Below are 24,134 nucleotides of genomic sequence, written 5' to 3'. Positions count from 1 at the left end.
GAAGGCATTTAAAATGTGTGCTGTTCCGTTAAATGTGAGGCCAGAACTCTCTTTGGAGTTCAATTATGCTTGTCATAACCTTGCTCCTGGCTCCACTCCCCAAGTCTCCTGGCTCTACCCCAGATATTTCTTGAATTGGACTTGGCAGCCCTCATGCTGATGCCCCTCCCCTCCCCAAACCTCACCCTCTCCCGGATCCACCCCAGGTATTTTCTAACACAGACCTGGCAACCCTAATTCTCATGAAAAGAAATTGGTCCAATAAATTTTCTGTCCTGCTTACCATTTTTAATTCCCTTACACGACTGAACATGACATACCATTTTGTGAAATGTTGTGCCCAAGTTTTTAAGGAAAATATAATTTCAAGTTTTCAGCCTCTTAATAATCACTAATAAATATCTAGTATACATTTGTTTGAACATGTATGCCTATTGTCTGAATAAATGTGAATGCTCACAAAAGCTTATACCTTTAATAAAACTTTGCAGGTCTTAAAAGTGTCACTGGACTCAAACTTTTATACCTATTATAATTACTAACATACCAACAAGAACAGCCAGTAAGCAACAGAAGCAAATCACTGTAATGATATGCCATTACTGAGAAAGATTCAGGACTGGCAGGCCAATCTGCCTTAAATTAATAACAAAACATTGTTAATTGCTATCACTTTTGGTGTTCATTTTAATGAAGATTATCTGTTCCCAATAAGATTCACAAATAATTCTTTTGTGGATAATTGCAGCTATCTTTATGACAGCAAGAGTCTGTGCTTTTGAGTTTTAATTGTATTTCTCGGACTTAGCTCAGTCAATTAAAACATCTTAAATGAATTTATTTTAAAACATCATCAATACAACTAAAAGCTATATACCCAGAGTTCTGGATAATCAGAGTTTCTCTATTCACTACAGCATTTGGGGGATATGTTGCACATGGAAGGCCCACTCATCTAGTCCTTTGTGTGCATGAACAGAGCTCCTAAATCTACATTGAAATCACTGGATTAACGCTAACAGAAACAAAATTTGCTTCTCACATCTGAAAGATTTTTAGGTTCATGCTTTCATCGGGTTGGACACAACCAGCTATGCCATTGGTGAAAAAGAAGGCGGGGGGAAGGCTTTGATCACCCAAAAAACTCTACCAGGGATCATGGGACTTGCAGAGACAAAAGTCACATAGGATGGAGGCTGTAGTAAGGAAAGAAATTAAGTGAGACTAAGTAAAAAAGCCAGCTAGGTTTATTTATTAATGTATTAAAATATTTATATCTCTCCTTTCTTTTAAGTTCAAAATGTCTTGCAATAATAGTTAGAAGCATTTTCAGTTTAAAAGCAAAAATAAAATAACAAACCTCCTCTCCCCACACCACAAAAAATAAAGTTGCCTGCCAATTCAGACTCCCTCAAAAGCCCTGGTAAACAGGCAGGCCTTGCAGTACCCCTAGAAGATCTCCAAGGAGCGGGCCTCCCTCACCTTTTCAGGGAGCCCATTCTGCAGAGCTGAAGCCACAATGGAAAGGGGCTGGGCTATGGTCAATGGTAGATGAGCCAGGCTAAGTGGTGGGATAGCCAACTGATGGCTGTCTGATGACCACACTTGACACACTGGGACAAATGGAAGGAAATGGTTCTTCACATATGTGGATTCCAGTTTGTGAAGCTTCAAAGGTCACAACCAGCATCTTGAATTGAACTTAGAAACAGACTGGCTGCCAATGTAGCTGTTTCAAAATGGTCAACATATGTTTCCCAGTGGCTAGGCCCTGACAACCATTCGTCTGTCACATTCTAGACCAACTGTAGTTTCCTGGTTGTCTTTGGGGGCAATCTCATGTACAGCGCATTGAAGTAATCCAACTCTGAAGTTACAGAAACATGGATCAATGTAACCACCTCATCCAGGACAAGTGGATACTGTCTCCCTAAAATACTAGCTTTTCCAACTGGCATTACCTTTGTTTTGTCTGGATTCAGCTTCAAGTTGTTTTGCCTTCAGTTTGTTCCCTATCAACTTTAAATGAAGACCATCCACCAGTACAATTAAAGTACCAAACCCAGGCAGGAAATCAGACTGAAATGGGTCAAGGGAGAATGTATTATCCAGAATGCCTTAGAGCTGCTCTGCCACCACATGCTCTATCACTTTCCTTAGAAAGGTATATTGGCTATCTCATCCCTAGCCAATGAAGGTTTTTTGAACAGAGGTCTAATAACTGCCTCTTACTTTTTGGCCAAGAGAGAGGCCAAGGCCAAGAGAGAGGCTCCTCAATCAGGAAAGAATTGATGATTACTGCTAATGGCTCCAATATCTTTTCATGGCAAGACACTAAAAGCCAGGGTGGGCATGAGTCCAGAGCACAAGTGGTGGCCCTCACAAACCCAAGGCCCTTGTCAGCATCCATAGGCAGAATCAATATGAAACTATACATAACAAAAGGACAAGCAAGAACTTCTGACAGTTGGATGAGAGATTTTTTGCAAAAACACATCAGTTCACTCCACCCCTGCACCTTCGCAGCAGGGCCCCAGAACCATCCGAGAGTATGCCTCAGAGTTCCGGACCAATGCAGCGAAGGTGCGGGGGTGGAGTGAACTGATGAAGACCGAGCACTTCACCCGAGGCCTGAACGCCGGCATCCTTGATCGGCCCTTACCCAAGCCAGACCTACCACGCTGGTGGGCTGAATACAATTGGCCGGGGAGTTCGAGACCAACATGAAGTGGGTGGCCATGCAGCGTCAACACCAGTCCGGAAAGGGGCCGCAAAAGGCTAACCCCAAAGCAGAGCCCAAGAAACCCACGGGCCCCGCAAGTGTTTCCGTTGTGGCAACCTGGGCCACCTCGCCTCCAGCTGTCCAGCCCCCCCCCCCAAGAATCCATCGGGGGGGCCGAAGGCAAGCACCTCGACCCCCAAGAAGCCGCCCTAAGGAAGCGGTGAAGAGCAGCCTCGCCATGGTGGAGGAGCCAGACGAAGACGTGTTCCTGTTGGCAGAGCTGAGCGACTTGACCTGGGTGTCTGAACCGTCGGAAAACGAGAACGACCTGCTCTGAAGGGTGCCAACCAGCAGGTCGAGGAGGAGCCGGCACCATTGAGGGTGAGAGTGACGGGACGCTTGTACTTTGTAGTAGTGAAACTGCTGAACACTAAATTGAAGAGGTTCATGCAGGTCCGGGCCCTAGTAGACTTGGGGTGCAACCGGGAACTAATTACACCTAACCTGGTGGAGGCTCTGGGACTAAAGAGCATGCCTTTGCCATGCCCGATGCAGTTCGAGCAAATGGATGGGTTGGTAATGCAAGGGGAGCCATGCAGGCTAGAGACTCAGCTCTTACCAATGGGAATTGAGGAGCACTGGGATCAGGAATCCTTTGTTGTGAGGAAAAGCCCCCTACTTTTCATACATATGGACATCGTGATCACCAGTATGGTTGCCAGGGTGCCTGGAGTTTTGACTCTCACACATCTGCTCTAAGAAGTGGACTTTGCTTACGGTTCCTAAAGCTTATGTGGACATTATAAGCCTCAGCTTTGCAGCAGCATTCTACATCTGGATGGGTGTTAGTCAGAACTCTGCTCCTTGTGTGCCCAGTCTTGGCCGCTGCAGTGGGAGAAGCCAGGCCACCATGTTTCCAGCCTGCCTCCATGAACCTAAGGCTAACAACACCAGGATCCATCGTGCTTTCCTGATTCCATCTCCAGCATCTGCTTCACTTTTGCCTAAGCTTATCCAAGCATGCCCTGCCAGGCTGGACTTCATTCCTTCTTAGTGGGAAGATCACGTACACACCTCAAGTCACCCTCACCCTGCAAGCAACCCGTTTAGCACATGAATGGATTAACAGCTCAACTATTGACACTCTCTGTCTAACAAAACACTAGGCAGAGGCCCCTGCCCGAGAGAACAAAGAGGAAGAGGAAGAACATTTCCTGACACATCCAAGTCTTTGATCTATACCGGGGAGACCTAGGTGCATATTTGATTCCCTATTGTCACCTCTTCAAACAATCCCATGCCCCCAACTATTTCCATACTGATACCTGTGGAGCCGTCCCAGACCCTGGCGCCACCTGGAAGTTTCTAGGATGCCCAGAACTAAGGTAAAGCTCATTGGTCCAAGCCAACACCCAATCAGGTGTCCTCAGGGAACTCACCATTGGTTCTGATGGAGCCCAGCCCTCATGGTCATCACAGAACCTCTCCATCTCTCCTCCCCGTCACCGCCCATCCCCTAAGGGGCCAAAGGAGTCCTTATAACCTCTGACCCAACTCCGCTCATGTGTGCATCTAACAGTATCCCAGTTCCGCTGTCTAGATCCATCCCCAATTCTGGCCACAGTTTTGGGTCCATTTCCCCTGTCCTATTATGTCGCCATTGGAACCTTCCTTGAAGACTACGATGGTAAATATCACCCTGTATGTGAATCCTTATATGTTCCCCTATCAATCTATCTGTGTTTCTTAGGCCTGTGTGAATGTGTGATTGTATTGTATTTCTATCTTGTGTGAAAGATCTGTGTTATTCCAAATAAATCACAATTGGTTTCTACTAAATTAGAGTCCTTTCCTTGAGCATTTACTCTCTGAACGGTTGAGCCTGGTATACAGTGGAAAAAGATCCCTGTTTGAGCCAGGTGCCCACCTGACTAATTCCCCAACCTCGTTTTGGGGGCATTTGGCTTAACATTGTAATCGCCCCCTCATGCTCCTACCCAGTAGTGCTGGGGGTGGGATGGCTAGCAAGACATGAGCCTCGCATACGGTGGGGGGAACAGACTATTAGATTCATAGACCCCCTCTGCTGAACCCACTTCTGGAACCCTGCCTAGGGTCCGCGGGCTCCGGTGGCCAGAGAAAGAGCGTGCATGACAGTGGAGGAGATCCATGCAGTCCCTAAAGCCTACCGGGACCTGATGGGGGTGTTTAGTGAACAAGGAGCGAACCAATTGCCTCCGCACCGGAATACGGACTGTGCTATAGAGCTGATCCCGGGGCAGACTTTACCCAGGGCCAAACTATACCCCATGGGATGGGCGGAAAAAAAGGAACTCCGCAAGTTTTTAGATCATAACTTGGAGAGGGGTTTCATTAGGCCGGCAACGCCCCCCCATGCTGCCCCAGTACTATTTAGGAAAAAGAAGGACGGCTCACTTAGACTTTGCACAGATTTTCGCGGGATTAACGCGATCTCAACGACCAACGCCTACCCCATCCCCCTCATCCAGGACTTATTAAGCACAGCGTTGGAGGGAAAGATTTTCACCAAGCTGGACTTGAGGGATGCGTACTTCTGAGTGTGCATCAAGGAGGGGGATGAGTGGAAAACCGCCTTCAATACACCAATGGGACAATTCGAATACTTGGTCATGCCCTTTGGGTTGCAAGGGGCCCCTGGGGTATTCATGAACTTTATAAATGATGTGCTCAGAAAATACCTTTTCAAGGGGGTGGTGGTGTACCTGGATGACATCATTATTTATTCGCAAGATGTGCAGTCCCATGTGAAGTTAGTGAGGGAGGTACTTAGCACGTTGATGAAGCACCAACTGTATGCCAAGCTATCTAAGTGCGAGTTCCATAAAAGCGAATTAGACTATCTAGGGTTTCGAGTGTTGGGGAAGGGGTTGGCGATGGACCCAGAAAAAGTGCAGGCAGTAGTAGACTGCTCCCCCCCCCCCCCGAGGACATGTAGACAGCTCCAATCCTTCCTCGGATTCGCAAATTTCTATAGGTTTTTCATAGAGGGGTTTGCCCAGATCGCCCTCCCCTTAACTGAGTTGCTAAAAACCAAGGGGAAAGGGCCAGAGGCCAAGCAGCCAGGAGCCCGTCTCAATTGGAGCCCGAAATGCCAAGCGGCTTTCGACAAATTGAAACGCCTGCTCACTAGCGAGCCGGTCCTGAGCCACCCAGATGAGCGGCAGCCCTTCATTGTGCAATGTGACGTGTCCGATGTGGCCGTCGGAGCCATACTTATGCAAAAGGATGGGGGGGGGCAACTGAAACCATGCGCCTATATTTCCTGAAAATTCTCCTCTGAGCAGAGAAACTGGTCAGTCTGGGACAAGGAGGCTTTTGCCGTGACTTTTGCGCTAAAAACATGGCGATCATGGCTGGAAGGGGCGAAAGTACCATTTGAGATCTGGACTGATCACAAAAACCTCAAAGCTCTCACCAGCAAGAGAAAACTGAGTGAGAAGCAAATCAGGTGGGCGGGATTCTTCTCTAAATTCGACTTCAGGCTAAGGCACATCCCGGGGGCAAAGAACTTTCTGGCGGACACCCTCTCTCGCCTCCCTCAGCATGAAAGTCAGAAGGAGGAAGTAGTGGACTCTTTAATTCCCCCCTCACAAGTGGCTGCCGTAGTAACCACTCGATCCCAAAAGAAACGGAGCCTGGAGGGCTGGGGAACCGAGAAACTTGCCGCTAAGACAGAAAAGGAAGGGGACGACTGCCCGTGGGAAATCCAAAAGAGGGGAGACGGGCTATGGTATAAAGGAGAGAAGCTATATGTCCCTAAGAGTTTACGGGCAGAGGTGTTACAGTTTTGCCACTCCAACAAACTGGCGGGACACTTCGGCTACATAAAGATGCTCCACTTAATCAGCAGGCAATTTTTGTGGCCATCTATGAAAAAAGATGTGTTGGAATTCGTAGCCTCCTGCCCGATTTGCATCATGGCCAAGAGGTGGGGAGGGAAGCTGCCAGGGCTACTCAAACCTCTAGAGACGGCCAAAAGACCATGGTCGATAGTGTCCATAGACTTTTTTGTGGAACTGCCACCCTCTCATGGCAAAATGGTGATAATGGTGGTGGTGGACACCTTTTCCAAACAAGCCCACTTTGTTCCCTGCACCCAACTCCCCACCGCCAAGAAACTAGCCCAGCTGTTTTTCGGTCACGTGGTCAAACTCCACTCATTCCCAGACAAGGTTATTAGTGACTGCGGGTTGCAGTTCGTTGCCAACTTCTGGTGGGAGTTTTGTAAATTGACAGGGATAGAGCAAGGACTGAGTTCCGCCTACCACCCACAGACGGATGGACAGACGGAACGCATGAACGGGGTCCTAGAGCAATATTTACGTTGTTTCATCAATCACCGATAGTCTGATTGGGTAGATCTACTCCCCTTCGCAGAGTATGGGTACAATAACAGCATGCATAGCTCCACCAAACCTCGCTCTTTCAGACAGCGTACGGGTATGAGGGGAGGCCAATCCCATCACTCCCAGGAGGGGCTTCCTCTCCCGAACCAACCTCTTTTGAACAGTGGTGGCAAAAACTGAGTGAAAGCTGGGCAACGATCCAGGAAAACTTGGAAATAGCTAAAGAGACTTACAAGAAGCAATATGATAAGTCTCATGTCCCTGCTTGGGACTTTAAAGTGGGAGACTCTGTATTTGTATCCACAAAGAATTTGCCACTCACCCAGCCTTCTAAAAAGCTAGCCTACAGATTTCTGGGACCTTTCAAAATCAAGAGGGTCATTAACAAGGTCACAGTAGAGTTGGAGCTGCCAAAGATGTTTAGTAAAGTACACCCTGTATTTCATTGCAGCTTACTCCGTCGAGACCCTGGAGCTTCGGTTTGGCATCCTCGAACACCAGCCCCCCAACCTATCCTGGTTGGGAACCAGAGCCACCACGAAGTACAAGAAATTCTGGACTCTAAAGTCAAACGGGGAATTCTGTATTACTTAATCAAATGGAAACACTTCCCCTCTTCAGAAAATGAGTGGGTAGCTGAGAAAGATATCTCAGCCCCCGACCTAATACGAAAGTTTCATCAGAAATGTTCTCACAGGGCGGTGGAGGCGGCTTAGGGGGGGCAGTATGTCAAGTCTGTCTATAACTCTGGCTCAAGCACAGAGCATGCTGGGTAGAACCAAAGTATAACCAAATGCTGCTAGCTCACCCTCTCTTCCTTTCCCCCCCTCCCTTAGGGAGCTAGTCCTGCTTTGAAATGGTAATGTGTGAAAGTCTTATCTGTGCCTTCTCAGCCTAGGCTTGGGGGAGAAGAAGGAGCCTGAAAGTATCAAGGCCAAACGGGCCTCTAATCAACATGAGAATGTATTTCTAACATCTATGTGTGAATGTCCCCTGCACAATTCCTCCCCCCCCCCGTAGGAATCCTTTTGAAGTATACCTTATATGCAATGTATCTACTGTATGTGCTTTAGTCTTTTCAAGACCTGGCTTAGGCCACAAGTAACAGTATCAATAAAATAGAGTCTTTGTATCCACACCGACTCATCATTGAATCTGCAGACTTGACATCAGCTGGGGGCCAAACAGCTGGGGAACAAATAATTTCCAGCAGAGTTGTACTTACGCATTATGAAGTCATGAACCACTTTAAACAATTGAGCTGAATGAGATTCTGCTGGAAAAATGGTGGCAAGAAGAACGTCTTCTTCCCTACCATCACTGCCACCTCAAAGGCCTGCAAATGGGGTCTATGATGTACTTTGTCTGATTCATCATGAGTGTTTCACCAAGTTTGCTCTGGTCATATTCCATTCTATGGCTTAGCTCCCTGCCAAACCAAGGAACTCAGGGACTCACAGAGTGTGGAAGAGGATGCTGGAGCAATTCTGTTTATGGCTCCAGGTAGCCCATTATACCATGCAGTTACAAGGGCCTCCTCAGAGTCACCAGGAATGCTCTCTCCCAGATCAGTCTGGAAAGCAATAGGATCCATTAATCTCTGGGGCCAGATCATCTGCTTCAGTCCACTGCCCTTACAGAGGAGGCAGCAAGGTCAACTATGCTTTCAGATCTGACCATGACAAGGGTTGAACCTTGAGCCCCCCTATTCAAATCATCAGCAAGTCACTTTGTATTGCAAAGAAGGCCCAGCGTATGTCCTTTTTCATGCGTGGGACTCACTGCAATTTGAAACAGACCTATGGTTGTCCTTGGGGGCTGTGAAATCCAGAGCTTGATCTAACAAGGCAGTATCAGCATTTATGTCAAAATGCCCAAGGACAATCATCTTGAGGTAATCAGCACCAGCCTCGTCAGCTCATCCAGAGATCCTGCTGATAAACTAGACAGACAGTACACCAGCAGAATCTGGTGCCCAACACAAGGTATATACAAGGTACAATCAAAGACAACCTCTGTCCAACCTTTTATCTCCTTCCCCATCCATATACATTTAAATCATAACCTTTCTGTCATTTGAAATATTGAGTAGAATCAAAACTTGTCTTCCTCTTATGGAAGAATGAGTGGAAGACACTTTCTGCAAGAGGAAAGCATTTTTGAATCCAACCTATTACAGTCCAGTGGACAGGACGCTACAATTCACTTTCTCTTACCTTCCGTTCCCTTTGTCTATACATGTGCATAACAGCGTTCTGCCATTTGTAATAATGCAACTGGTTATCGCATTAACAAAAATACCATATTTCAACTTTGTGTATTATTCTTCCTAGCTGTTCTCTAAACATAATTATTGGTAAGGGTTTGTGTCCAGACAAATAGTAAAAGTGTTATTAACTTAATGCAAACACACATAAGCAGCAATTTTGTTTAAATGGAAAGCAGGGCTTTTTTTGAGCAAGAATGCACAGGAACACAGTTCTGGTTGGCTTGGTTTCAGGGGGTGTGGCCTAATATGTAAATGAGTTACTGATGGACTTTTTCTACAAAAAGCCCTGTGTGAAACAGTGGTAATGACAGGGGGTGTGGTCTAATATGCAAAAGAGTTCCTGCTGGGCTTTTTCTATGAAAAAAGCCCTCATGGAAAGGAACACAGCAATATAGTCTATGGTTTATTTTTAATCAGTTACTGATAATGTACTTACTTTCGCCTTTCTGACTCAAACTTATTCAACAATTTCTGAAGACCACCACTTTTGAATCCCTGAAAATGTGCTGCAGGAGCTCCCACAGTAATGACATCATACAGAACATCTGCAACAGGAACAGACAAATATTGAAATCTGCATGCAAAACAAGAAGTACAGATTCACTATAATCTATGCATTTCCACTATAATCTCTACATAATTTGTTTTGATTTTTACCATTCGTCATAATTTGGCTTCTCTGCAAACTTGGCCACTACATGGCTTATCTCCGATTCCAGAAAACCATAAATAAATTAAATATTGCCCTAACACCAATCCTTTTAGCAAGACAGTGTTCACTTCCTTCCACGGTGACAAATGACCATATATTCCTACTCTGTTACCGGTAACTTAACCAAATTTTAAACCCTATGCAGATTTGTCCTCTTATCTCATGACTGCTACTTTTACTCAAGAGTCTCTGGCTTGTCAATAAGACTTTTGAAAGTCCTGGTATATACCGTTTATGTGATAAGTGTACATAAGCCTCATGGAGGGGAAGGGTAGAACTCAACAGAAGGATGTCATTTTCAGAAGTATCCCTATGGCAGGGGTGGCCAACGGTAGCTCTCCAGATGTTTTTTGCCTACAACTCCCATCAACCACAGCCAGCATAGCCAATGGCTGGGGCTGATGGGAGTTGTAGGCAAAAAGCATCTGGAGAGCTACCGTTGGCCACCCCTGCCCTATGGTCAACATGACACATGTTCCCATTTGGAGTCAAATGGAAATTATTCTCAGCTGGTTTTAGATCATCATGGGCAGCTTCTTAAACCCAAGGTATTAATTGTTTTGTAGATATAACCCTGTACTTTGGATTCCTGAAACAACAGGCAAACAGTACAGATGCCACAGTTGTGCTACAATGTGCGTCAGTGACCCATCTATAAAGATAAATTTTCGCCTGTACATTCTAGTGGTTAAATGTCTAATTGGTATAACCTGCATTAGCATCCACTAATTTCAGCATCTTTTATCCATAATGAATTTTACTGCTGGAAAACTGTGGCCAGCTTGGAGAGGTCATTTAAAAAGTCATCCATAAGTGCACTCTCTGCGTACCTTCTTCCAGATGTAACCAATTTGTTTTCATTTAGAAAGTGCCACATTTAGATAGAATTCAATCCTCTCCATGTAACAAACAATCTTTTTTTATTCCAGTGACAAATGTCTCTATGAGCAGAAACACTGTATGACCGATTAACAGTTAATGGGCTGTATCTTAGTGGCATGGATACGATTCAAAATAGATCCATAGAACCAATTTTACATTGATGCATTGTTTGTTCCTAAAATCTAATTTAAAGGCAGAAGTGAAATAATTTCATTAGCCTCAGATAGGCTCCAGCATTCATTAAGTGATTATTTATTGTGGGCCTATCACTAAGATTTAGTAATATATGTCACTGGTTAAGGCTTTACTACTAATACAGGACTAGCTAATGTCCCAGCAGTTTTACAAGTGGAGTGAACACCTGGGCCTGCTAGCATGGGGAAGGACTAAATTTCCTCTCTCCACTCTGCACTATTGATGAAGAAGAGGATAAGTGCACATTAACAGGCCAAGACAGCCATACATTTAATAGAAATATTATTTGAAAATGACTTAGAACACAGTTCAAGGCAGCCATGTCTAGTCTATGAGTCACAAAAGTCTCAAGCAGCATCTCAAATTAGGGGCAGGAAATTACATATTCTACAGTTTGGTCCCAATTCACAACAGTGGTACTTAGGAACATTCTTTTTAAAAAGAAACAAGGGATTAAATGTGAGAAAAAGGAAAACACAATTTTTACCACAAAAAAGTAGAGCTGCAACATGAAATAGTAACTATATGCCATTCATCCCCCAACCATATACAGCCTAGTACTAACATTTAAAATGTAAGCTCGAGAAAGGCTCTGACTGCAGAACTAAAGTCAGTCCAGTGAGTCATGCTGAACTGCTGACAATTAATGTGAAATGTTGAATTAACACATTCCCAACTATCAAATATTTGCCATCTGCACGTGAATGCTGAGAAAGTAACCTGCGTTACTATGCTTTAGGATATTTGGTAGAACAAGCAGCCATAGATGCTTATAGACACATTTAATTAAATACTGATCATCTTGTTCTAGTAGCAGCATTTACCTTCTGGGCATTTAAATAGGAAAATCACATAAGCATAAAACTCTGAAGATAAGAGGAATACAAACAGGCCCCATGACAGGGTCTGAATCAAACTGCAAAGGACCAAAGAGAATACAGGATATATATTTACCTTTCGACCGAGGGCTGTGCACATACATTCTCTGCAGATGTAGATTGACTGGAACAAATTCTAGTGTCTTTTCCCCTTTACTACAGCTTGATTTGAAGGAAGAACCTAAAAAGCAAAATTCTGAAGAATTATCTGAAGTGCCCTCCAGATGTTCTGCTTTTCTTAAAATGCCTAGGTAACACTTAAATGTTAGCAGCATTTTAAAAATACCTTAATGTGTAACTGTGTATTAAGAAAAATCCAATGATTTGCTAACCGTGTCTCAGCATGCACCTCCACCACAGTCAACAAAATAGCTTTTAATTTACAGAACAAACTAATGCTTGTGGCTCCTTCTTTTCAGTCCCCTGCTTGGTGATAGATGTTCCTGCTGTCTAGAAACAGTCCACATCATATTTGAAATGATGGTGCCACAAAACTACATATGCTAAAAACAACACTAGATCAAGGAAATGATGTGAATCTCACAAGCAGCTCAGAAATCTCAAAATTAACACACAGAACACATTACTACAAACAACCTCCGTACAGACCACCATATATAATGATCACACATAGACATCTCTCAGCTTGGCTTCACGAACGAAGATTTAAGAAGGGTGCAATAGTCCACGTTTGCTGCAGGCTCGCTGGTGGCTGACAAGACCAATGCGGGACAGGCAGGTCCGGCCACAGCGGCTGCAGGGAAAAGTCTGATTTAGGGTTGGTCCTGTAGCAGTGCGATTCTTCCTCAATCTCCTCAAACATAGACATACACATAAATGTATTCTGCAGCATCTACAAAGATTGGGGAGGTGTAGCCATGATAGATTCTCAGTAGGTGTCACATAATGGTACATATGACTTATACCTGATTACTTCCACGCTGTTTATAAATTGTACTTTAGCAAAGAAGTGTTTTGCCCCAGGAATTTTATATTGTGTGAAGAACTCAGGACGATGCAAATATAATTGCATGAACCAGGAAAGGAGGTGTGGCAGGGAATGAATATTTATTTATTTATTATTTAGACTTCTAGGTGACAGTTCCCTGCGAACAGGGCTCAGGGTGACTTACATCAAGATAAAACACAACCTGCATCAGTTAATTAGATTAATATTTGAACATAGTACAATTTATAATTTAAAAAGATTCAGATGGCAGTTAATTTGGAAATAAATTGCAACTCCCCAAAGCTTCTAGAAGGCCAATAAGGTGTGGGTGGGTGGAAAAAACCCCAGGAGCACCAAACTTACTGTCCCATCGCTGCCTTCAACCAAAGGCCTGCACAGTGTAGCAACAGAACAAAGTACATTGCAGGGACACCACTTACTTACATGGGCAAACCAAAAACATGTACAGACCCAAAGAATATTATTAACATTTAATTATTTAAGTATGTACACTTACTACTCTATGTTATTTATAATGACCAACAAAGTAGACTATTGTGACAATCTGAGATTAGACTTAAATCAAGGGCTAACTACACCAAGTGCCAACATTCCTTCACTGAACATAACCGGACACCCAACCATAAACCTGCATACTATCCTTGAATGAAATTTGGGGTTCAATAATGATAGCAAGCACATATAGAAAGAAATGTATGGGAGCTCTTGCTGGCACCAAATGCATAACATATGAGACAGGTGAACTAGAGAACACAGCCCATTTTTAGGCAGCACCCTGGCTTCTAAATGGGTAGAAAAACCATTTCTTTCAGGAATCTGAAACCGGAATGCAGTTGCTTGCACTCAAAGAAAATCACATCAGTCAAAGGCTGGGCAGGGATCTGAACACTATGAGATCAACGCCCAGTAAGCGCCTTACTTATGTACAATGGCTATCTCGTCTTGTTTATAGATAAAAACTCCCAAGGAAGTTATCAGGGCCTTTTTTTTTCTGGAAAAAGAGTTGCCAGAACTCTCAAGAGGGAAATGAAAACCTATATTCAAATAATCTCTCCGGATATCATCTGAACAAACACACACTTATAACGAAATGACATTACAATTGACACGACAAAAAAAAGCTAGTAAATTTTTATTTCATTTGTTCAGTGACAACCAGGGCTTTCTTTGAGCAGGAAACAGTTCCAGCTGGCTTAGAATCAGGGGGTAAGGTTGCCAAGTCCAATTAAAGAAAAATCTGGGGACTTTGGGGGTGGAGCCAGGAGACATTGGGGGCGGAGCCAAGAACAAGGATGTGACAAGCATAATTGAACTCCAAGGGAGTGCTTGCCATCACATTTAAAGAGACAGCACACCTTTTAAAATGCCTTTCTTCCATAGGAAATAATTAAGGATAGGGGCACCATATTTTGGGGCTCATAGAATTGGACCCTCTGGTCCAATCATTTTGAAACTTGGGGGGTATTTTGGGGAGAGGCACTAGATGCTATATGAAAAATTTGGTGCCTCTACCTAAAAAAATAGCCCCCCCAGAGCCCCCAATACCCATGGATCAATTTCCTATTATTCCCTATGGGAATCGTTCTCCATAGGGAATAATAGAGTGCCTAGTAGACATTTCCCTCCCCCCCACGCTTTCTAAAGGGTGGGAGGGCCTCCAAACTAGGGAATCCCCTGCCCCCTCCCTCTCTCACACACACACTTATCAGGTCTTCCTCCGGACAACTCTACTTCCAGTGAAAACGAAAGCAAAAGAAAGGGAGGGGCCGTTCTCAGAAGCCCTTTCTGCTTCCTGCTTCCTGCCCAGCCTTAAAGGGGCAGACATTTTGCAAACGGCTCAGGAGCTCTACAACATGAAGCCTAAAGGTATGTTCTCCCCCCCCTCCACCCCCACTCCCACTTCCAGAGTTTTGAAGAGCGGGAGATGAGGCTGCGAACCCAGAAGTCTCCCGCCAGACCGGGAGGTTTGGGAAGCCTATCAGGGGGTGTGGCAAAATATGCAAATGAGTTCCTGCTGGAGTTTTTCTACTAAAAAAACCCTGGTGAGAACATATTCATACCTGTGTACTTCTCTAGTTCTGCAAGCATGTCTTGATAGAGGGTCATCATTTGATCACAGTGTGCAATAACAGTTTTACACATATTATCCCAATGTGGAGAAAGTTCACCAAGTTCTTTAAGATCCTGATTTCTAGAGTTGAAGAAACAATAATAATAAAACCACAGCATTAGTCCAGCAGTAGAAAATAATTTCAAATACTAATCAACACAGTACCACTTTTTTAAAAAGTATGCAGTGTTTCACAATCTTTTATTTACCCATATACTACCATCACTTTGTGAGGTAGGCCAGTATTGTATTTTTTCCGTTATTGAGGCTAATAGCAGTTCAGTATGTATGTGACTTCCATCAAAAGGGTGACCAGCCCATCCTGGAGGCCTACATAGCTCCTGTGCAATATAAAAAACCCCCACATCCATACACCAAGAGATCCAATAACAAATTTTCCACATAACGTCATTTGACTCATATCTCCCAGTCAAGGACCAACTCTCAGGCCACTGAAATTCATAAACTTAAGGCATGAGCAAAGGTTATCTGATGTGGCTAACATCCTTTTATAGAAACAAGTTGGTTCTCTTTCCATAGCCTACTGTTTATCTAGTGGAAAGCTTAGATGCGGAGTCTGCAAGAAAGGGACCTCATTACTACATAAAAGACAGTGGGGCTGCCTTACAAATAATAATTCCCAACATTTATGGCAACTTCAGTCTTGTTATAAATGTACTGTGTTCAACTTTAACCTAACGTGTAATTAAAAAACAAAACACAACAACAATCTTAACAAAGCACACATGGAGGAATTTATGTCCTGTTTAATCTTTAGCCTAGCAACTGTACGTGCTAAGAGAAAACATTAGTGTCATAGAAAACAATTGTATCACTGACAAGGAACTCTTCTAGCAAGTTATCAACTTTCCTTCTGTTCACTCACTGGTAGCTGACTGGACTTATTGTCCAATGTCATATGAAGTTATTACAATTCCACTGAGTATGCATGGGGAAAATAGCTTGTATTTATTCTGACTTAAATGATACAAGGAATTTGGAAGTCTCCAGAACCCCCTGTTGTGTTAGATGAGTTCAAGTTATAGACAGACACTTGACAGTGGAGACAAACTGCTTATAATGCAATCCACTGAGCCTGTTTGATCCCAGTCCATCACAGTTAGGGAAAGCTTGCTGAGGGAAGCTGTTAAAGTGACTTGCTGATTTTTAACACACCTCTGGCATAAGAAATCATTCCAATCACTTTAAAAGAAGTAATTGTGAAATCATAAAAATTCTCCTGTGCTGGAAAGTTATTAAATAAAACTAACCAGTCTATTCTAGGCCTGATAATTGAGCACGTTCTGGCTTGTCATGCATTTTAGAATGAAATCTATTACCTCTAACTGACGTTCAAGATGCAGACTACCTTAATCACTGCAATGGATGGCATATACTGAGCAAAAAAGAGTGTGGCCAAGTTGATTCTTTTGATGATTATTAGATCTTTCTAGACTCACATGGAAGTAGAGAGCACTGGTGAATGGTAATGTTACTAAACCATCTAGTACAGGAGACAGTACAAAGTCTGGAAGGGGATGCAAATGAATCTAATACTCTTCCCCCAAAGGAAAATGTCTTTGTATGTAAGAATCCACTGCTCATGAGTCATCTCTTTTTATGCTAGGTAAGGCTGCCAGATCTGTGTTGGAAAATACCTGGAGACTTTGGGGATGGAGCTGGAAGAGGGTGGGGTTTGCAGAGAGGAGAGTTCTCAGCATGGTACAATGCAACAGAGTCCACCCTTCAAAGCAGCCATTTTCTCCAGGGGAACTAATCTCTGCCAGCTGGAGATCTCCAAGCCCTACCTGGAAGCTGGAAACCCTAGCTCATCTAGGCCAGGTGTGTTGAACTCATTTGTTATGAGAGCCAGAGCCAGCATAAATGTGACCTTGTTGGGCTGGGCTATGAGTGTCATAAAATGTAATGCCAGGTAGCAGAAATATAAACTTTCTAAAAGACACAGACAAGCACAATTAGAGATTTAAAAACTGGGAAAAGAGGCTGTGGCTCTTTCCTTCTTTCCCCAGGGGACCAGGAGGGGAAGGAGCCTCAGCCAACAAAAGGAAGAGATGCTTTGCTCAGTATCTCTGCTGTGCAATTGAGAGAGTCAACAATTGAGGTCCCATAAAGTAAGACTTGGAAGAATCTGTGTTGTAATGGCTTAACCCTGGTCTGTGAGTCTTTGTTGGGTTACTGTTTACCCCTATGTTAATGAGATTTCTGGGTTGCCCTTAACCTGGCTAAATAGCAACACCTGGTGCTGTCAAACCCTATTGACAGTACTTCATCTAGCCAGCCAGGGTGACAGCTTAGATCAGAAGGATCTAGATCCTGGGAGCTAAATTGCATGCCAACTGCTCTTGGCTAATTATGTGACAGCTAGTCAAGGATAAGTAAGCTAGGAGTTAGCATAGTAGAAGATGTCACAAGAAAATGTCAGAATCTTCAGGAAGGAGATGATATCTGATGTAGGAGTGCTTCCAGAAGGATGTTGGAAAAAGGCAATTTGTTCCAGTTTACTCCAAGGAGAAAGAGCCTAGTTTCCTTGTTTGAAGGTCTGAGCAATTTGGCTTGGAATTCTCCATTCTCTCCCATGAAGCTGTGCAGCTGTAAGAATACTCCTCTCAGGAGCAAGCAAGTACTATGCCAAGTGGTAGCCCAAGCTAGCCTAGACAGGTTTATTGTTTCGGTGTTATCTGTTTTTGTTTGTATACCTATTCCTGTTCCTTCAACCCCTAAACTATTTCCGTAAATAAACTCTGTTTTTATATTTTAATTGGAATATCTCCTTGGTCATTAAGTACTGGCAGAAAGTTTAGCTACCGGATATTAAATACATCACCAAACGAAAGAACCCAGTTATTTAGTTTATTCAGTGCAACCCAATTTAACTTATCTTTCTGTGGGTTGGTTTGAGGGTAAATTAGGTAACCCTCCAAGACTGGGAAAGGTCCTGTTTCAATATCAGTAGCTGCTGGAGCTTGGACATGATAGCAAGTAGCATAATATTTTGATACAATGACAGCAGCTGCTTGATATTTTCACAGAGAGAGCCTGGTAAAACAAGCTCTTCCTTCCCCCTTCCTCCCCAACAGAGAGGCCTCAGCCAATGGAGAAAATAGAGACTTTGCTATGTATTTCCTGTGCGATTGAGCAAGCCCGGCAAGGCAAGCTGTGATCCAGAAGGGAGCAAGAGAGAGGGAGAAAGAAGCAGACAGCCAGTTCCTCAGGGACCTGATAGTAGTCCTCTGGGGGCCTGATTCAGCCACCCGGGCCAGATGTCTGACACCGTGATCTAGGCATTTGGGACTCAGGGTCATCAACATACTAATGTGTCAGAGACCCAAACCTGGGTTACTGCTCTTCCCTTAAGCAATACCCAGTCCTGAGGGCCCTCAAGTTTAAATACACACAAATAAAGCAGACCTTTAAAAATATACATAAAGGTGTATTTAAAGGTTAGAAAAATTTCATTGTGCTGTATAGTCTCTATAGCTTAGCTATGGAGAAAATAAAGAAGCTATCTGATGTTCTATCTAATACAATAAATACCTGGTATTAGATTGCAAATCTTCGTGCAAAATAAAAATCCAAGCCATAGCATAAAGGCATTCTATACATTGCAGTCTATCTTGATAAAGCACAACATATCAAAGCATACTAACATGAGCATAAAGTTGGCATGGCTTCCCTCTGACTATTATAGCATTTTGCCCTCTGGCACCAGGTGATCTCTCGTACCCAATCAGGAATCTTCCTTGATGGAACTTTACAGAAGATTTTAATGTCTGCTCCTAATTCCCTCCTCCCACTTGGTTACACAACTGAGCACAGGTACTCATAATTAACTGATTACCACATTCTTGAGTCCAGCCTTGAAAGATATAAGGATGGTATCTACAGCAGGGGTGGCCAATGATAGCTCTCCAGCTATTGGGAGTTGTAGGCAAAAAACCTGGAGAGCTACTGTTGGCCACCCCTGATCTACAGGAAGGTCTAAATTATGGACACCTGTGAGCTGAAGTAAGCCTTCTAATAATCATGTTTCCTTTAGGAGAATTAGGGTGCTTTGCCTCACATAATGCCTCACTCTATTTCTTCTTTCCTTTTATACCTGGTTTACAGTCTCCTATGAACCAATTAATTGGCTGGATGAGAGTGAACAAATTGAAGCTCCATTTATATAAAACAGAGATGCTGATATTGATCCAGATTTTGTGGGTGTGTCTCTTTGGAATAAGGGATAATTTACCTTAAGTATCAGGGTTGCAGCTTGGTAGTGATCCTATACTACTGCTGGAAATCCAGGTTTTGAGTCCAGAATTTTTTATCAGTTTGACTTCATAGCAGACCCAAATACATCATCATTGTACATGTTCTGGTAATTGCTCAGCTTGACCATTGTAATGAATTCGATGTGGGAATGCCTTTACAGATGCTTTGGAAATTATAGCTGGTTCAGATGCAGTAACAATGATTATTTGCAGATTACAGTTTCACCTTTACTATGATAACAGTTGATATTTCCGACAAAATGTTACTTTGGATGCTGTTCCATTTTAGATAAAATTAAAATTCATTAAGGAAAAAGACGACCCTATTGAGTGGTTACAGCTCTGTTGCAGAATTCCCTCCCCAGGGAATTTTCAAGGTACTCTTCTCTATCGAGATTATTTTTAAAGGGGGCTTTTTTGGAGCAGGAATGCACAGGAATGCAGTTTCAGCTGGCTTGGTGTCAGGGGTGTGGCCTAATATGCAAATGAGTTTCTGCTGGGCTTTTTCTACAAGAAAACTGTTGTTAGAAAACCTCTTAAGACATATCTGGTCTGCCAAGTCTTCATATTGCTCATGTTCAATGTGAAAAATATCCTGCAGCTTAGATATAAGATTACATTTTGAACCACATTTAAAATATTTTTATATTTATATAATTTTTGTAAATTATCAAGTCGCAGACAACTTATGGTGACTCTGTGGAGTTTTCAAGCCAAGAGATGTTCAGAGGTTAACTGTCATAGCATGCCTCTGAATAGCAACCCTAGATTTCCTTGGTGGTCTCCCATCCAAGTATTATCCAGGGCTGAACTGCTTAGCTCCTAAAAGCTGATGAGCTTGGGCTGTCCACATCTGGGCAAAGTTTCTATATCTTTATTAATTTTAACACAAGTTGAAATAAAAATACCATAAAACCGAAGAATCAGTACAGACAAAAAAATTGTTAGGTACCATTTCATCCCCATGTCTGGTTTACCAGAATTATAGTTTATTGCAACATACCATCAGCAGCCTGCTAATATTTCTTTTGTTGGACATGCCCACTTCCTCACTATCTCCATTTGTCAAAGAATCATAATCCAGTCAAGTTTTTGAAAGTTTACTTAAATGCTTCCCCAGCATGAATGTGACACACAGCTACAGGTGCAGCTTTAGCACTTTGGGATAAACCTCAAAGGGTGATTTTTATACAAAGTTTGCTAAGAACTGGACATTACATTCTCAGAAGGCACCCTTATTAAAGGTTAAATCTGAAACCAGAAGCAGATGGCTGAATCTTGAAAACAACTTGGATAATCCTCTTAGTATAAATGCTAAACCCTCCTTTCAATGCAAAATGCTGTTCTAGGTAACTTCTATTGGGAATCATTTACATATTTCTGAGGGCCAACAAGAGTTTTCAGTATCATATAAAAACACACACTTCCTAAATCGATGATCATTTAACTAGATTTATATCTTCAGTTTTACAGATTGCTAGGTTTGCATACCATATCCCAGTGGGGCAAGATGAACTTGTAAGAATAATTCTTATCTTGCTAGCATATATGATAAATAAAAAGAAGAGAATAAATAGTATATTCAGGAGACTGTGGGATTGATAATCAACCTTTGGAATGAAAAATACCCTTGAGGAAATTGTTTGTTTACATAATAATTATACACATTTACATAATAATTATAGACATTTGTGAGCATTTTATTACTGTTTCCATTCATTAACATGTGAGTTATGAATTACTACTGTAACCCTTTCAGCTTTAGACCCTGCAAGTACAAATGGCCAGAATGCAATGCTATTTGCGGTCACAGAGTTGTGGTGCTATTCAAACCTGGACTGACACTTAAACAGAATAAACTTTTATTTAAAGACAGGGAAATGGGTATGGAAATCAGGGAAGCTAGCTAACACAATAATATACTCAGTAATTTCAAAATAAGTATGTGTGTAGGAAGAACTTAGATCCTATCTGCAAATTCCAGAGACATCTAAGTGCTTTCATTGTATAATTTGATTTGATTTATTTGATTTCTAGACTGCCCCTCCCACAAACAGGTGGGTTACAACACAATCATAAACAATATCATTTATAACTTAAATATATTTAAATTTTTCTTAATTAATGACAGGGAACAGAGTCACTGTCAAGGTGAGATCTACCTTATTTTAGAGGTTCTGGGGAGCAGTCTTTCCTCATACCAGTAGAAATTCTATAGAGAGTGAGGAAAAAACTGGAAATTCCAACCTAATACCTAGTATACGGCAACTATAAATATTTCAGTGAGACATCAGGGGTGTGTAGCCTAATATACAAATGAGTTTCTGCTGGGCTTTTGTGTACCACTCCCCTTCAGGACGTGATGTAGTGAGATTACCCAAATAAAAACTGGATGCAAAACAATACAAAGCATTGTCTTGAAACTATTCTAAGAATTCTTACTTTTAAAAAATCCCACTGGATTCTGAGGAATTACTTTAGAATCAAAAGATTTTCTACAGGAGCTTAAAGCACCCTTTTCACTAAAAATAATAATTAAAATTCAAAATTGTTTGACAGTCACAAACAAATTCTAGCTTCTAAATTCTTAAGCCCTCTAATATACTTTATTGAAAGACTAGAAAACTGTCAAGCACTGACATGAGTCATAATTTACGTAGTTTTTAAAATTTATATTTTGCTTTCATTGTACATCATGGGATTTAACACAATTTCCACCAATAAATCACAGATTAAAACTACAGTATGGCTGCGGTGAGTTGACAGGCTTGGCATGTTGGGCCACGCTTTTAATTTTATCCTTATTTTGTTGTGTTCAAGGATTTTGTCTAAATATCCACCCAAAACCCGATGCTCCGTGCACTCATTCCATGGTTGACCATTCAGATTGTTGCTGCACAGCAACGACAGAGTGGTTGGTTGGGTGGCATCCCCCTCCCCCCCCCGCACCAACTCACATGCACCTAAATGCGTATTCAAAGCACTGGCTCCTATTTGACAGATCCGCAATCCCTCCACCATCTACTGTGATCACTGGTTCCTAAATAACTGTACTTCTCTGCCAGAAATCACTCCTTTTCCTGCCTAATCTTACTTCCTTTCCCGCTCATTTCATAGGACTCTATATATTTCCGTGGCACTGCCTGAGTGCATCCTGCACTATTTTGTCTTCCCATCGACCTTTCCTGCTAGAACAATACTATGAAGTGGCTTGGAGTAAAGTTCCAGAGGTGGAATCCTGGCTGCTAATATGGGACTATTTCCAGTGCCATCCCACCCCAAGAATTGGCAGAAAGGGTCATTTTTATTGAATTTGTCACTCTAATGCTCCCAGTGGCCTCCCAATCACAACAAAATATTGCAGCAAAGAAGAATGCAAGCAGTGATTCAAAACCTTTGCATGAAGACCTGATGATGCACACATTGCTAACTGCTTCCAAAAAAGGGTGAAAATGGAAGGAAAGGTTCAGACTCCCCAGATAGCTTGACTTAGCAAATGGGGAGTTCAGACATCTGGAAATGTGAGGTGAAACCACTTATATCGATAAACCACAGACTTTCCCCAGTGTTTGAAAACTTGGAATTGAGAAGGGGGAGGTGATAACTGGGGAATGGGATAATGATAATGCTGCTTGAATATGATTTTTAAATCTGCAGGGTAACAGCAACAACAGCTTGTCTGACCACAGTCTAAAAAATAAGACACATTAAACTACATTTCTAATTGCTTAGTTAACTAAATGTACTTAGCCCTGTTTTACACAATTTAACATGTACTTAGGTACAATGAGCTCTTACACACTGTCAGAACTGTCAGAACTTCAAATAAGGCCCAAAACTTGGTTGCAAAAGTATAGGCGTTTATTGAGAACTACAGAGCTGAAGGTACAGGATAACACTGATAACGAAAGCTAGCATTGGATACACTTTATGTGGTTCTGTTGACAACAATAAAACGATCTTTCACACGGGCAGAGACAACAGTCTGTTTCTCAGGGTTTGTTATCAGGCAGGGAGGATGGAATCCCGCAGAGAAAGCGCAGGCTGGCCTGGCTTCAAAGGCCATCTGCAGATGTTGACCCTGGGCTATCTGTCACCCTCCAGTGAACACAGTTTGTTTGAAATGCACAGAAATACACAGAGTAAATGCTTGTTAGTTACCTTGGCAAAGTTGCAAGTGTTAGTATTTGGTTTCAATATGGAGTCGCTTGAGCTAACAGCATACAGGAAAGTTACAAGTTCTGACACACACTACAATGGAAAGAATTCACAAAAAGATCTTTTCCACTTCCCTTGCAATCCTCTGTAACCCCTCATGGTCAGGAAACCCTGAGAAACAAGACTGTGATACAGGGTATGGGACTACAGCTTGAGGGGAAATTAGCAAAAAAATGATTCCCTCTTGCATAAACCCTTCTGTGAATGTAAGAGGGAAGACAATTTTCCTCATTCTTTTGGCAGCTCCCACTATGTTTCTGAGGGTCTGCCTACCTGCTGAATCAGATTTTCTAAGAGCAGAGAGATCTGCAGGTGAGCACTGGGAGAAAGAGTGATGTTCCATTAACTCCTTTTATTTATAATTCAAATGTTCCAACCCAGAATGATGAATTGATTTGTAGCTCCATGTTGGAATTCTGCTGGATCACCACACAATTACCACTTCTGCAAGTAAGAGAACACTTGCTTGCACAAGGAGAAATATGTTTCTTTCAGTTTCTCCTTCCCACTGTA

At 42.6% G+C, this 24,134-nt stretch overlaps 1 protein-coding gene across 7 annotated transcripts in view; it reads right to left on the bottom strand.

Annotated features, from left to right (window-relative positions):
• The window catches only part of INPP4B (inositol polyphosphate-4-phosphatase type II B), a 394,186-nt gene that overhangs the window by 150,480 nt on the left and 219,572 nt on the right, over positions 1-24,134 (bottom strand). For all 7 annotated transcript variants that reach the window (XM_060246716.1, XM_060246717.1, XM_060246715.1 and 4 more), the window contains 3 exons: positions 15,077-15,207; positions 12,123-12,227; positions 9,816-9,924 (listed from right to left, as the gene is read on the bottom strand). In XM_060246716.1, coding sequence (XP_060102699.1) covers positions 9,816-9,924; positions 12,123-12,227; positions 15,077-15,207 — 345 coding nt within the window. The remainder of the gene's footprint in view (positions 1-9,815; positions 9,925-12,122; positions 12,228-15,076; positions 15,208-24,134) is intronic.

This window comes from Heteronotia binoei, chromosome 9 (assembly GCF_032191835.1).
Source record: "Heteronotia binoei isolate CCM8104 ecotype False Entrance Well chromosome 9, APGP_CSIRO_Hbin_v1, whole genome shotgun sequence".
NCBI classification, from domain to species: Eukaryota; Metazoa; Chordata; class Lepidosauria; order Squamata; family Gekkonidae; genus Heteronotia; species Heteronotia binoei.
The sequence above is the reverse complement of the archived record's forward strand: the minus strand, read 5'-3'. Positions and strand labels throughout refer to the sequence as shown.